Below are 14,628 nucleotides of genomic sequence, written 5' to 3'. Positions count from 1 at the left end.
TCTCCCATTTGTATGTTTTAAACTTTCGTATTTTATTACTTAGGAAGAGATAAGAAAAGAATGGATGTTCAAACTGGTGGGCAAAGAAACCTTCTGCGTTGGAGCCGCAAAGACCAAAGCAACCATAAGTATTGATCCCGTCCGTGCTTTTGCTTATGAATATACTCTGGAAATTAATGGGAAGAGTCTCAAGAAGTATATGGAGAACAGATCAAAAACCACCAGTACTTGGGTATTACATTTGGATAGTGAGGACTTTAGAGTTGTGTTAGGTAAGTGAAAGCCATTTCTGCAGAGTTTCTTTTTTTTCCTCAGAATTTTTGAAAGCCTTTTTCCAGTCTCTTCTATCATCCATGGTTTTGAATGAGAAGCTTACACCAGTCTGAATCTCATTAGTTAGTATTGTTTTCTGTCTGGAAGCTTTTGGGGGCTCATTTTTATTTTCCAAAGTTTTACAGTGATGTGTTTAGAAATGTAGTGTCTCACGAGCTGCTTTATTTTTAGACGAAAAATGGTATTTCAGCATTTTTAAAAATTTGCCTTTTTTCAAAACTGAGTGAGGTTGATCCTCTTTTCACATGTAAGGTCCTTTTGTGTTTCGTTTCTGATAATGCCTATGTGTTTCCTGTGACCTGTTTTCTTTTGGGTTTGTTGGTCTTTATTCTCCTTGATTGCTAGGAGTCTTTCTGTTACTAAGCGCTGTAACAGAACTTAGTGCTCTGAGTTCTGAGTGCTGTGAGCTTCAGATATTTTTCTATTTGTCATATTGTATGACTTTGCTTGTGTGTGTGTATATGGGTTATTTTAATCATGCAGAAATCTTTTTTACTTTCATGTAGTCAGAGTTGCTCCCTTTTTCTTTTATGGCTTCTGATTAGCAATGTTCTTCAGAGGAATGTTAATACCAGCTATTACAGAAAATCTGAGTACGTGCAACTATTACAGAAAATCTGAGTATGTGTACATGTTCAGGAAGCCAACTAAATAAAATTCCAACTATCACCTCCATTATGGTTTATTTGAGCACTGTGGGCTCTGATCGTGCCATGTGAGCTGGGTTTCCCACAACTGTTGCCATAGATTCTTCCCATTCAGGCTGCCCCTGGGTGGCCACTCCCATATCTCCTGAGCCCTCTGCCTTTCTCTCTGTGCCTCTAGCCCAGCTCCAAGTCCTTTCTCCACTCTCCAAGTGAGGCTCCTATCTCGAGGTGCAGGAAGAAAAGACCCTGTCCCTGGAGTAGATGGCTTGTCAGAGTCAAGGCACCTTATCCTTGACCCCCAGGCGGCCTTTGACCCCTAGACTCCTTGTAAACACACAGGTCCTGCCTCTCTCTAGTCTTTGTTAAAACGACCAAAGCTTGTCTTCTGGCTGCTTGATGAGTATAGTCTTCTCTCCTGACACTCCTGGGAACCCTGACATTCACAAGTGGTTCTGGGGATCCTCCCCAAAATGCACGTATGTCTGTGCACAAGGCACACAGATAGCTCAGTTGGTAAAGAATCCACTCATAATGCAGGAGACGCCGGTTTGATTCCCAGGTCAGGAAGACCCACTGGAGAAGGGATAGGCTACCCACTCCAGCATTCTTGGGCTTGCCTTGTGGCTCAGCTGGTAAAGAATCTGCCGGCAACGCAGGACACCTGGGTTCGATCCCTGGGTTGGGATAGATCCCCTGGAGAAGGGAAACGCTACCCACTCCAGTATTCTGGCCTAGAGAATCCCATGGTATAGTCCATGGGGTCACAAAGAGTTGGACAGTACTCAGCGACTTTCACTTTCACTGGAGTGAGCTGTGGCCACTTAGTTAATGCCCAAGTGTATCATGGCAGCATTTTGCTCTATTGTGTCAGCACTGTACTCAGCACAGTCCATCAAATACTATACCTATATTTTTTTTAATGATTAAATAACTTTTCCCCAAAGTGAAATCATAACAAAATTAATAGAGATTATTGTACTCTTCAGTATGAAATTTAAGACTAAATTTCTGTCTGTCTATATGAACCCTATGCAGCCTTTTTTGTGGTCTCTTTGTGCCATCATCCAGGTGGGTCAGTATGAGAGGCAGGGAGAATCATCTAGTTTCTGATGTTAAAGAAAATTTGGAGAAGGATAAATTAGGAATTTGGGATTAACAGACACACATTGCATATTTAAAATAGATAACCAACAAGGATCTATTATATAGATCAAGGAACTCTATTCAGTATTTTGTAATAACCTATAACGGAAAAGAACCTGAAAAAGGAAAGCAATATTGGCTACAATCCGAAAAACAAAAATGAAAAAGGGATAAGTTTAAATATTATATTACTTGAAATATGTAGGGTTTTTTTTAATATGTAGGTTGTTAAAAAGCCCAAAGCACTCTGTAATTTGCTAAAATATATTGATATCCTAAATGGAAACATATTGTAATCCTGGGAGTGTGTAAACCCTTCTTTGATTCAATACCAAACCTTCAGTTCAGTTCAGTTCAGTTCAGTCGCTCCGTCGTGCCTGAGTCTTTGCGACCCCATGAACCACAGCACGCCAGGCCTCCCTGTCCATCACCAGCTCCCAGAGTCCTCCCAAACCCATGTACATTGAGTCAGTGTTACCATCCAACCATCTCATCTTCTGTTGTCCCCTTCTCCTCCTGCCCTCAATCTTTCCCAGCATCAGGGTCTTTTCCAGGGAGTCAGGTCTTCGCATCAAGTGGCCAAAGTATTGGAGGTTCAGCTTCAACATCAGTCCTATCAGTGAACACCCAGGACTGATCTCCTTTAGGATGGACTGGTTGGATCTCCTTGCAGTCCAAGGGACTCTCAAGAGTCTTCTCCAGCACCGCAGTTCAAAAGCATCAATTTTTCGGTGCTCAGCTTTCCTTATAGTCCAACTCTCACATCCATACATGACCACTAGAAAAACCATAGCCTTGACTAGACAGACCTTTGCTGACAAAGTGATGTCTCTGCTTTTTAATATGCAGTCTAGGTTGGTCATAACTTTCCTTCCAAGGAGAAAGTGTCTTTTAATTTCATGGCTGCAATCACCATCTGCAGTGATTTTGGAGCCCAGAAAAATAAAGTCAGCCACCGTTTCCACTGTTTCCCCATCTATTTGCCATGAAGTGATGGGACCAGATGCCATGATCTTAGTTTTCAGAATGTTGAGTTTTAAGCAAACTTTTTCACTTTCTTCTTTCACTTTCATCAGCAGGCTCTTTATTTCTTCACTTTCTGCCATAAGGGTGGTGTCATCTGCATATCTGAGTTTACTGATATTTCTCCTGGCAATCTTGATTCCAGCTTGTGCTTTCTCCAGCCCAGCATTTCTCATGATGTACTCTGCATAAAAGTTAAATAAGCAGGATGACAATATAGAGCCTTGACAGACTCCTTTTCCTATTTGGAACCAGTCTGTTGCTCTATGTCCAGTTCTAACTGTTATTTCCTGACCTGCATACAGATTTCTCAAGACGCAGGTCAGGTCATCTGGTATTCCAATCTCTTTCAGAATTTTCCACAGTTTGTTGTGATCCACACAGTCAAAGGCTTTGGCACAGTCAATAAAGCAGAAATAGATGTTTTTCTGGAACTCTCTTGCTTTTTCAATGATCCAGCAGATGTTGGCAATTTGATCTCTGGTTCCTCTGCGTTTTCTAAAACCAGCTTAAACATCTGGAAGTTCACGGTTCACGTATTGCTGAAGCCTGGCTTGAAGAATTTTGAGCATTACTTTACTAGTGTGTGAGATGAGTGCAATTGTGCGGTAGTTTGAGCATTCTTTACCAGACCTTAGAAATTTAATTAAAACATTTCAGATGATATGAAAAAAAAAAGGATATTCTCATATGGAAAGTCTCTCCTTACATTCATTTGTCTGTATCCTCCTTTATAGATTTTCTTTAACAAATCTTCATCAGTGTATATTATATCATGATTTTGTCTTAAAAGATTGGTTTCATTTTGATTTTGTCTGGGAACAAAAAAACACAGTTTCTTCACATTTGGAAGAATTTCAAAGCCATGAAAAGTTAATGGAGTTTTTAAAATATAGTGTATCAAACTTTTCTTAAAATATAAAGAGTTAAATTTATCTTTAAATTGCAGGTTATAATTTTTTTCTATCGGTTACTTTTACAGAGAAAGACACTATGGATGTATGGTGCAATGGCAAAAAAATGGAGACAGCAGTAAGTTGATCATTTGATTACTGTCACCATGTCCATGAGTGACCAGTGAAATGTTGCTGTGTTTCCTAACTATGCAGATTTGTATAATTAATGAAGGTCCTTTTGGTTATAAACAAAAAAGAGATGAAATAATCCTGTCCTCAGAATCTGAAGCCCTTTTCTTGGCAGTCCCTGGGGTAGTGAGAGTTTGGAAACAACTCATCTTGTGACTGGTACCAGCCTCGGACCCTGCTTGTCCTCTCCTGGACCATCCTCTATCCTAAAAAGATCTAACCCACATTTAAAAACTTCCTCCCCAAAGGTTGCATCCTCCTGTGTTATCCTTGTTTAAGTGGTGCTTTATACTACTGTTTCTGAAATTTGCATGCACAGAATCATCTTGGATCTTGTTAAAATGCATATTCTGACATGTCCTCAGGTGATGCCCAAGTTGCTGGCCCATGGTCACACTCTGAATAGGAAAACTTTATACCATACACGCAAAACAGATGGTACTTTCTCAAAGCAAAGGTTGTGAAAAAGAAACGAAGCACACATGTCAGGTGAGACAAAGGCAAACAGGAAAGGGCACTGTCGCAAACCCCAGAAGACAAGTGGGATTTGTAGACTAGCAGTGCTGAAAGGCTGCCCTGCTCGTTGTAGCTGAGAAACCCTAGTGTGTTGGACTTTTGCTGCCTTGCACTGTTATCGCTGTGGTGGGATGAGTATAGAAGTAAATTTCAAGTAGGTAGGAAATAATAGTGGTGTGCACAGCAGAAGGAGGAAGTGAAGCAGAGGAGATGGTCCTGGACACAGGGAGTATGGGCCTAGGAGCTGGAATGACTGGGGGGAAATATCCACGTGTTATGGGATCAGGTGGCAAGTAGCGCGTACCATCCTGGGTGTCCCCTTTCGTGCTGACTTCAGTTGTGACACCAGAGCTAGAGATGATGAAAAGCATGAGAAGCTCTCTTTGCCGGGCATACTGTAGCTAGCTACCTATTGTGGTTGCTGCTATTACCTTCTTTTTCTGTTGTAGGTTTGGGAGGGTGAGGAGATGTCCTTGAAGGGAAGGCCTGGAATGAATTTATTCAGTAGACAAGCTAGAAACTGCTGGGTGGGCCTTGCAACTGCTTATAAGGAAGTACATAAGCCAGAAATCAAAAGTTACAAAGATTAATGTGTGTCTGTGTCTTAATCCTGGTATTAATTCTTGAAGGGACATGCAACCAGAGTTCACTCAAAATTGAACCTCAGCGTTTGAGCCATCCTCCGGGTTCCATCTACCCATTGAGACTTTTATGCAGAGAGGCTTAGTGAGCCCTTCAATATTTTAGGGCCTGTTTTGGACCAGATTCAGTGACCATTAACATGGATTGGGTACCTGCTGTCGTGCCCGATGCCATACCTGGTGGTCCTTTCTGTTCTTTCTGTCCTACCACGGAAATTTCTAGATGGAGAGTCAGCAGTTTGGGGTCACATTCCCTCCAACCCTCCAGGAATTCTCCCATGCAGAAGTAGCATTGTTTCAAGAATGTGATTGTAAATAAGCAAGAAGTTGAAATAATATCCATCCACAATGTCTTTGTTCCTAACTGACGAGAAACCACAAGTGTCTGGACAATAACTCTCTCACCCAGTTGTCTCCTCCTCGTAACTGCAGCCTACTTGGCAAGGTAGTTTTGGCAGCTCTGTGTCGGGCAGCCTTCCCAGCACTATGCACACCTGCTCTCGCTGCCTGTGAGCTGCGGCTTATTTTCTCCATTTCCTTTTCATTTCAAAGCATCATGACCAGATTATGTATCTGTCAAATTGCCAAGAAGCAACTTGCAAGGATTGTAGTACTCAACCCTTGCTCTCCTCTCTAAATTGATTTTTACAGAAGTATGCCCTAAAGCCTTTTTTCAAAGCTCAATGTGAAAAGGGCTAAAAGAATACCCTGGACTCCAGGATCAGCACCCCACCCCCAGTCCTTGTGGTGGTCAGTACACATCCGTGTTGGCCAGATTCTTCCCAGAGCCAAGAAAAAGCTTCCCTCTCTGATGCCTCCTGTGCTTTCTTTGGCTAGATAATGTTAGCAACGGGGCCTTGCTCTGTCTGCTTTGGCTGCCAGGAAGCTCAGCCAAGTCGTACATCTGATAGTGCTTCTTTTGCTTCTTGGCATAATTCATTTTTATCCTCTAAGCCTCATGTTCTTCCTTACTTTTCTGTGCTATTTGGCCCCTATCTTTTCACTCTAAATCAGTGCTGTTCAATAGAAATATAGTATGAGCCACAGATATGAGCTCCATGTATAACTTTTCTAGTAACCACATTTTGAAAGTCTTATGGTGAAGATCATCTTAATAAAAATTTAAGTCACTGTATCAAAAATATTATTATTTAAAATGTAATAAATATATAAAGTTTCCAATGAGTTTTTTTTTAACCATTCTTTGTTTCATACTAAGTCTTCCAAATCCAGTATATTTTTTCTTTTCTTTTTTTTAAATCCAGGTAAGTTTCTCTGGCATGTGGGATCTTCCTGGGTAAGCGATCGAACTTGAGTGTCTTGCATTGTCAGGCAGAGTCTTTACCACTGAGCCACCAGAGAAGCCCCTCCAGTGTAATTTTTTCCCCTTTAATAGTGTATCTCATTTCAGACTCACCACATTTCATGCTCAATTGCCACCTGTGGCCAGGGGCTATTGTACCATATACAACAAGTCTAGACTCAGTTCAGTTCAGTTCAGTCGCTCAATTGTGTTGAACTCTTTGTGACCCCATGGACTGCAGCACACAGGCTTCCCTATCCATCACCAACTCCTAGAGCTTACTCAAACTCATGTCCATCGAGTCAGTGATGCCATCCAACCATCTCATCCTCTGTCGTCCCCTTCTCTTCCCACCTTCAATCTTTCCCAGCATCATGGTCTTTTCCAGTGACTCAGTTCTTCACATCAGGTGGCCAAAGTATTGGAGTTTCAGCTTCTGCATCAGTCCTTCCAATGAATATTCAGGACTGATCTCCTTTAGGATGGCCTGGTTGGATCTCCTTGCAGTCCAAGGGACTCTCAAGAGTCTACTCCAACACCACAGTTCAAAAGCATCAATTCCTCAGTACTCAGCTTTCTTTAGAATCCAACTCTCACATCCATACATGACCACTGGAAAAAACATAGCCTTGACCAGACAGACCTTTGTTGGCAAAGTAATGTCTCTGCTTTTTAATATGCTGTCTAGGTTGCTCATAGCTTTTCTTTCAAGGAGCAAGTGTCTTTTAATTTCATGGCTACAGTCACCATCTGCAGTGATTATTTTTGAACCCAAGAAAATAAAGTCTCTCACTGTTTCCATTGTTTCCCCATGTATTTGCCATGAAGTGATGGGATGCCATGATCTTAATTTTCTGAATGTTGGGTTTTAAGCCAACTTTTTCACTCTTCTTTTTCACTTTCATCAAGAGGCTCTTTAGTTCTTCTTCACTTTCTGCCATAAATGTAGTGTCATCTGCATATCTGAGGTTATTGATATTTCTCCCGGCAATCTTGATTCCAGCTTGTGCTTGATCTACCCCAGCATTTCACATGATGTACCCTGCATATATGTTAAATAAGCAGGGCAATAATATACAACCTTGATGGACTCCTTTCCCTATTTGGAACCAGTCTGTTGTTCCATGTACAGTTCTAACTGTTGCTTCCTGACCTGCATACAGATTTCTCAAGAGGCAGGTCAGGTGGTCCAGTATTCCAGTCTCTTTCAGAATTTTCCACAGTTTGTTGTGATCCACATAACCAAAGGCTTTGGCATAGTTAATAAAGCAGAAGTAGCTGTTTTTCTGGAACTCTCTTGCTTTTTCGATAATCCAGTGGATGTTGGCAATTTGATCTCCGGCTCCTCTGGGTTTTCTAAATCCAGCTTGAATATCTGGAAGTTGATGGTTCACATACTGTTGAAGCCTTACTCGGAGAATTTTGAGCATTACTTTGCTAGTGTTCAAGATGAGAGAAATTTTTGTGGTAGTTTGAACATTTTTTGGCATTGCCTTTCTTTGGGATTGGAATGAAAACTGACCTTTTCCAGTCAAATGGCCACTGCTGAGTTTTCAAAATTTGCTGGGATATCGAGTGCAGCCCTTTTACAGCATCAGCTTGTATGATTTGAAATAGCTCAACTGTAATTCCATCATCTCCACTAGCTTTGTTTGTAGTGATGCTTCAAAAGGCCCACTTGACTTCACATTCCAGGATGTCTGGCTCTAGGTGAGTTATCACACCATCATGGTTATCTGCGTCATGAAGATCTTTTTTGTATAGTTCTTCTGTGTATTCTTGCCACCTCTTCTTACAGTAGTATTAGGTTTTATGTTATTTATATTATGTATTTATTGTAAGCCACCTTGTAGCCTGAGGAATCCGATTTTCTGAGTGGTGAACAACACTCCATCTCTCACTGACTGGGGTCTTCAGCAAGTTATTTAATGACTGTGTGCCTATGTTCTCATGTATAGAACATGGATAATAATTATACTCCAATCAGGTTATTGTGAGTATGCCATAAAGCAATGCATGTAAACCATTCTTTGTATAGAAGGAATCACAAATTTCCTATCATTTTCACTTTTGTAAATAGTCTATTTTCTGTATAGTATATGTTATGGACACATAGCCACGAGGTATACTTCTTTTTTTTTCTCTGAAACTTAAGATTCTTAAAGACTACAGTGGTACAAATAAAAGACTTTCAATTTATAACCGAGACCTAAAAATAAGCTTCTAATCTTGCAAAGCTTACCACTGAGGTAACATGTACTTCATTATGTCTCCCTTTCTCAGTGATGTTAACGCTCTGGACAAATATAAATGTTTCTGGAACGCTAATTCCTCCTTCTTTTGTTTGCCTAGGGTGAATTTGTAGATGATGGGACTGAAACTCACTTCAATATTGGGAATCATGACTGTTACATAAAGGCTGTCAGTAGCGGCAAGCGGAAAGAAGGGATTATTCATAGTCTCATTGTGGATAACAGAGAAATCCCGGAGATTCTGAAATGACTTCATGTTAATGAATTTTAATCTTAAGAAGTAAAGATCAGGACTTTTAAATTACTGTGGTAATTAAATATGCTTAGTATGTACTTTTCAGTACAGCTAGTCACCCTGTTTTTATTTTATAGTTACTTGAAACTAGTGTTTTAAGCATCAGGAAAAAAATATGTATCATAAAAATTGCAATCTATTTTGTAAATAATATAAAATGTTTTAAAGTCAAATGGAAAATAAGATATGGACCAAAAAATCACTAACGTTTTACAGGAGCAACTTTTACTATAATAAACACTATAAAATAACATCAGTGCTACTTGATTTGTCTTTCTTGAAATGGATGTCTTTGTATATATTTTTTACAATGGATTTCTAACCAATGTATTCACTTTAAACTTTTTTTTTGTTTTTATTTTTTGGCCGCACTGTGTCTTCATTGCTGTGTGTGGGCTTTCTCTAGTTGTGATGAGCAGGGGCTACTCTTCATTGCGGTGCACAGGCTTCTCATTGCAGTGGCTTCTCTCATGGAGCACAGACTACAGAGCAGGGGTTTGAGGCAGGAGACAGTGGGTCTCTGGGCCAGACACCTGGTGCTTGTCAAGTGGAGTAAAACTGAGCCTTTGTTCTCACCCAGATACTCCAAGGACAAAGCCAGTGGTAGAAGCTGAGTTCTGCTAAAGCAAAGAGATAAGGTGCCCACTCCTGAGGTCAAGGAAGACTTCCCTGTCTCTACATGGGCAGGAAGTCTTCTGGGGAGTAGAAAAATGAGGGGACCCCACTCCATAATCAGTGTGGATATGCAGCCATAGGCTTCTATAGTGGGATCCATCTTAGCAAAATTTGTACATACATCTTGGGGCGGATCTATGGGCCACTCAGGTGTGAAAAAAGAAACAGTTGGCCAAGAGTAAACAAAGACCCAGAAGGACTGTCCTAATAAGTGAATGACATCACCTCAGTACTGTGCTGCTCCTCCTCACTCAGGACACTCGCATTTCTCTCCAGGTGTGTCTCTGCCTAGTGTCTGATGTACCGCACTCCTCACTCAGGATGCCCACACTCCCCTCTGGGTGTGTCTCTGCCTAGTGTCTGATGTACCGCACTCCCCATTAGAGAGGCTGCGCATATCCTTTCTCTTGGGTGTGCATCTCTGCCCTGCTTCTGAGTTGGATAAGCAAACTGGTTTCCTGTGTGCTCTCCCATACATTGTGCTGTGCCTCTAAATAATAAACTTTCTACTTGTTTTTACAGTTTTTGCCTCCTTGAAACATTCTTGCTTTCAAACAGGGGCAAGAACCAGGGTCACTTTGCTTCTAGCCCCGAGTGCCTGGTGGTCTGGTGGGTAGGACTCTTGGTTTTCATTCAGGCTACTGCTAAGTCACTTCAGTCATGTCCGACTCTGTGCGACCCCATCCCTGGGATTCTCTAGGCAAGAACACTGGAGTGGGTTGCCATTTCCTTCTCCAACACATAAAAGTGAAAAGTGAAAAGTGAAAGTGAAGTCGCTCAGTCATGTCGGATTCTTCGAGACCCCATGGACTGCAGCCTACCAGGCTCCTCCATCCATGGGATTTTCCAGGCAAGAGTACTGGAGTGGGGTGCCATTGCCTTCTCCGTTCATTCAGGCTACTCAGGTTTAATTCCTGGGCAGGGAACTAAGATCTCTCTTCAGGACCATTCACTGCTCTCCCTCCGAGATCAGGCTCGGTAGTTGCGGTGCTCGGGCTTTGTTGCTCCATGGCATGTGGATCTTCCCGGACCAGAAATCAAATCCATGTCCCCTGCCTTGGCAGGTAGATTCTTAACCACTGGACCACCAGGGAAGTCCTCTTTGTATGTTTTTTTTTTTTTTTCTCTTTGTATGTTTTTAACCTGTGCAGATAGATTGTCTAGTTTAAAGCAGTTGTTGTTCAATGATATTAGCTTAATTGGAGAAAATGAGAAATTTTCAGAAACTTAAGGAAATGTCAAATAGTGTCACATAAAAATTTAATTAAGAATAGGTTTCTGAAAATGTAATTGTTTTCATTTCATCACCACAAGGCCCCCCCAAAAAAGAGGAAGAAGCAAAGCTTCTTTACACCAGACAGCATCAGTTGCATCATCAGGAAGTGTTTAAAAAGTCAGAGTTGAATGCCTGTGTGGAGGTAGCACCAGCGTTAGCATTTTGTGAATGAAGCAGGCCCACCCAGGCAGACTCACAGACTTCACAGAGAACTTCATCTCTGAAGTTCTTTCAAGGCAGGACAGTTTAATAGAAGAACCTTTTATCAGGGTATTTCATGTCTATTATCACATGGGGATCCTCCATGAGAGGGAGAATATTCCATTTTCTAGACTTCTTCTGTCCCATATAGTAGCCATTAGTCAGGTAACTATTCAAGTTAAATTAATTGAAATACAATTGAGTGAAAAACACTCAATTCCTCTATCACACCGAGCACATTTCAGGTTCTCAGCAGTCACACAAAGCTAGCAGCTACCACGCTGGACAAACAACATTTCCATGATCACACCAAGTTCAACAGAACAGCACTGGCCTAGAGACATTTTCTCAGGTTTAGTGAGCTATTTTGTACTAGCACAGTCAGGGTTTAAGCCCAGGTTTTTGCTAAACCCCATTAGCTTTACTACTCTCCCCCTGCCACTCACTCATTTCTAAGAGATGTGTGGCAGAACAGAGGTACAACCATGCTCTAACATAAGACAGAGAAACTGAGGAGAACAGTGAGGGAAGGTGGCCTGCCTGGCTTCATGCGTTGCCTACTCTGACATTTGTTTTATTTGAAGCCTTATGACTGGCAGATCAGCATACCAGCTTTACAAAAACCATCCTCTTGCTTTTCCCATGCCACCCCACACTTTGCTTCACTGCCACTGAAAGACCAGGAGATGAACTAAGAGAGACGCTTCTGAGGCTTATTAAACTCATTTTGCATTTGCTTTCAAGTATGTGGGTATGGTGGTTTTCATTTCCCTTGAATAAAGGGCGTCTTTTAATAGCCATATTTTGTCTGGTACAAAAAATATTTTGTGCCATGTCCCAAAGTAAACCAATTATTTTGAGTCACTTTGTTTTGAACTCTGATTCAGTCTTTTGAAGATCAAACCTTGTGAGTGTAGTTTGCCTTTGACTTGGAGAACTCATATTTTTTGGTTGGTTTGGTAAATTTAAAGCAGCATGTTAATGAGGAAGGGGTACAGCCTATGTTTGAACTTCAGCACCAAAGCTTAAGTTTTCTTTTTGTTTTAATAATGTATTTTATTTACCTGGTATACAAAATTTAATTTCAACATGCAATCAGAATACAAATTATCTATAAGGCAGTTTATATCTTCTATTTTTAAGTTCTTGAGCTTCAATTTCTCCATCCTAACAAATAAAGCTATTTGTTTTGTTTAGTTTAATGTACAAAAAATACAAAAAATGTACAAAAAATAGAAAGTAATATGAAAAGCCCTTGTATTATTTTGCTGGGTGCATCTATCATCTAGTTTAGTAATTAAAGCATTAAAATACAACTGAAGAGCCACATGCCCTTGCTATACCCATACTTCTCCCTTGCCCAAGTAATCTCTATCATGAACTTGATGATTACTATTCCCATGCAAGTCTGTATTCTTTATCTGTATAGGTGTACAGGCCTAGAAATATTACTTAAAATGTTAAATGTTAGATTCTATAGATTCTTCTTGCAACTTGCTTTTTTCCCATTCAGTACTGATTTTAAGACAGATCTGGGGTGTACATGTAACTTCAGTTCCTTTTAACTCTTGCATTCAACCATGTGAATTTGCCATCCACTTGCCTCCGTAGTTTTCAAATGATCACTATAGCATCAGAGCTCTAACAAACATCTTTGTGTCTCTGTGTATGTCCCTTGAGGATATGCCAGAGTTTCTCTTGGGCTTAGCTATTTAAACTGTGTCCCTGGACCAGCAACAATGACATCACCTAGGAGCTTGTCAGAAATTAAGAATCTCATGAATTGGGAGATTGGGCCTGACATATATACACTACTGTTTATAAAACAGATAAGTAATGAGACCCTACTGCATGGAACTCTACTCGATGCTCTATGGTGACCTAAATGGGAAAGAAATCCAAAAACAGTGGGGATATATGTATGACTGATTCACTTGCCTGGCTGTACAGCAGAAACTGAACCAGCAATGTAAAGCAACTATACTCCAATTTAAAAAGGAAAAGAAAAAAAAGAAGAAAAAAAAACCAGAATCTCAGAACTTTCCGGCCTAACAAACTAGAAACTGGTTTTAACTAGATCCTGTGGTGATGTGTATGTACATCAAAGATTGAGAAGCACTGCTGTAGGTACACCACAAAGTAGAATTGCTGAATGAAAGATCTTATTGGCGATTTATCAAAACGCTCTTAAAGGTGGTTGTGCCACTATAAACTTTGACCAGCAGAGTTTTTTACCTCAAATCCTCAAAATTTGATATAATCAGGATCTCCGAATTATGCCAGTCTTTTTAAAAAAATGGTATGTCATTTTAATTTTCTCTGATCACTAATTGGGTGTCTTACAGGTTTATTGGCCATTCAGGTGTCCTTTCTCAAGAATTACCTTTTTCATTTCTTTTGACTATTTTTCTGTTGATACGTAATCCTGTGACTGTAGTCTTTCCCTGATAGCAGTACAAAATGTGCAACAGGTCAACAAGTCTCCCAGTCATGCTTCACACACTATTTACATCCTCTAATGAGCTCTGAAGGCAGGGCTCATGTACTGCTGTATGCCCAGCATCTAGCTCCCTCACAGATGAAGGGCAGTGGGATTTGTATTACTGTAGGCAGCTCAGAGGAGAGATTTGGAATGGAGATATAAAATGAGCATCATTAGCATATAGAAGAGATTTAATGCAATGGAAAGGAGTAACATCAACTAGGAAGGTTGTAGAGAAATGAAAAAGGACAATTAAATCCTGAAGGGCTATAGCATTTGGGCAAGGGAAATCTTCAATGAGGAAGGAAATTCTAAAGCTATCAAGCAAAAGACAAACTTTGATAATCTAGAAATCTAAATGTTCTATAGTAAAGGATACCATAAGCAAAGCCAATATACAAACAATAGACTAGGGGAAGAAACTTGTAATGGAGATGACAAGAGTCAACATATATGTAAAAAGCTCTTAAAAACTGATAAGTAAAGTCGGGCTAATTGTAAAATGAATAAAGAATATTAATAGCCTATTTGCAGAAAAGGAAATTCAAATAGCAAATAAATATATTTTTTAATGCTCAAATTAATTTATGATTAGGAGTATTATTTTAAAGATATTTGAAGGAGCAATGACGAAGATGTGGAAGAAAGGGTACCCCCTCACACTTTGGTGACAAAATCAATAAAATAAGCCTCAATGAAATGAGGCAGAAGCCATATGAAAATGGACAAATAATTAGTAGAGGATGGAATAAAAGT

At 40.3% G+C, this 14,628-nt stretch overlaps 1 protein-coding gene across 3 annotated transcripts in view; it reads left to right on the top strand.

Moving 5' to 3' along the window:
• Positions 1-9,494, top strand: part of FAIM (Fas apoptotic inhibitory molecule) — a 173,781-nt gene extending 164,287 nt beyond the window's left edge. For all 3 annotated transcript variants that reach the window (XM_043474286.1, XM_043474287.1, XM_043474288.1), the window contains 3 exons: positions 44-272; positions 4,129-4,178; positions 9,044-9,494. In XM_043474286.1, the coding sequence (XP_043330221.1) occupies positions 44-272; positions 4,129-4,178; positions 9,044-9,193 (429 nt within the window). In that variant the 3' untranslated portion in view covers positions 9,194-9,494. The remainder of the gene's footprint in view (positions 1-43; positions 273-4,128; positions 4,179-9,043) is intronic.
• The last annotated feature ends 5,134 nt before the right edge of the window (positions 9,495-14,628 follow it).

This window comes from Cervus canadensis, chromosome 7 (assembly GCF_019320065.1).
Source record: "Cervus canadensis isolate Bull #8, Minnesota chromosome 7, ASM1932006v1, whole genome shotgun sequence".
Classification (NCBI taxonomy): Eukaryota; Metazoa; Chordata; class Mammalia; order Artiodactyla; family Cervidae; genus Cervus; species Cervus canadensis.
Note: the sequence above shows the minus strand (reverse complement) of the source record. Positions and strands in the feature narration are given on the sequence as shown.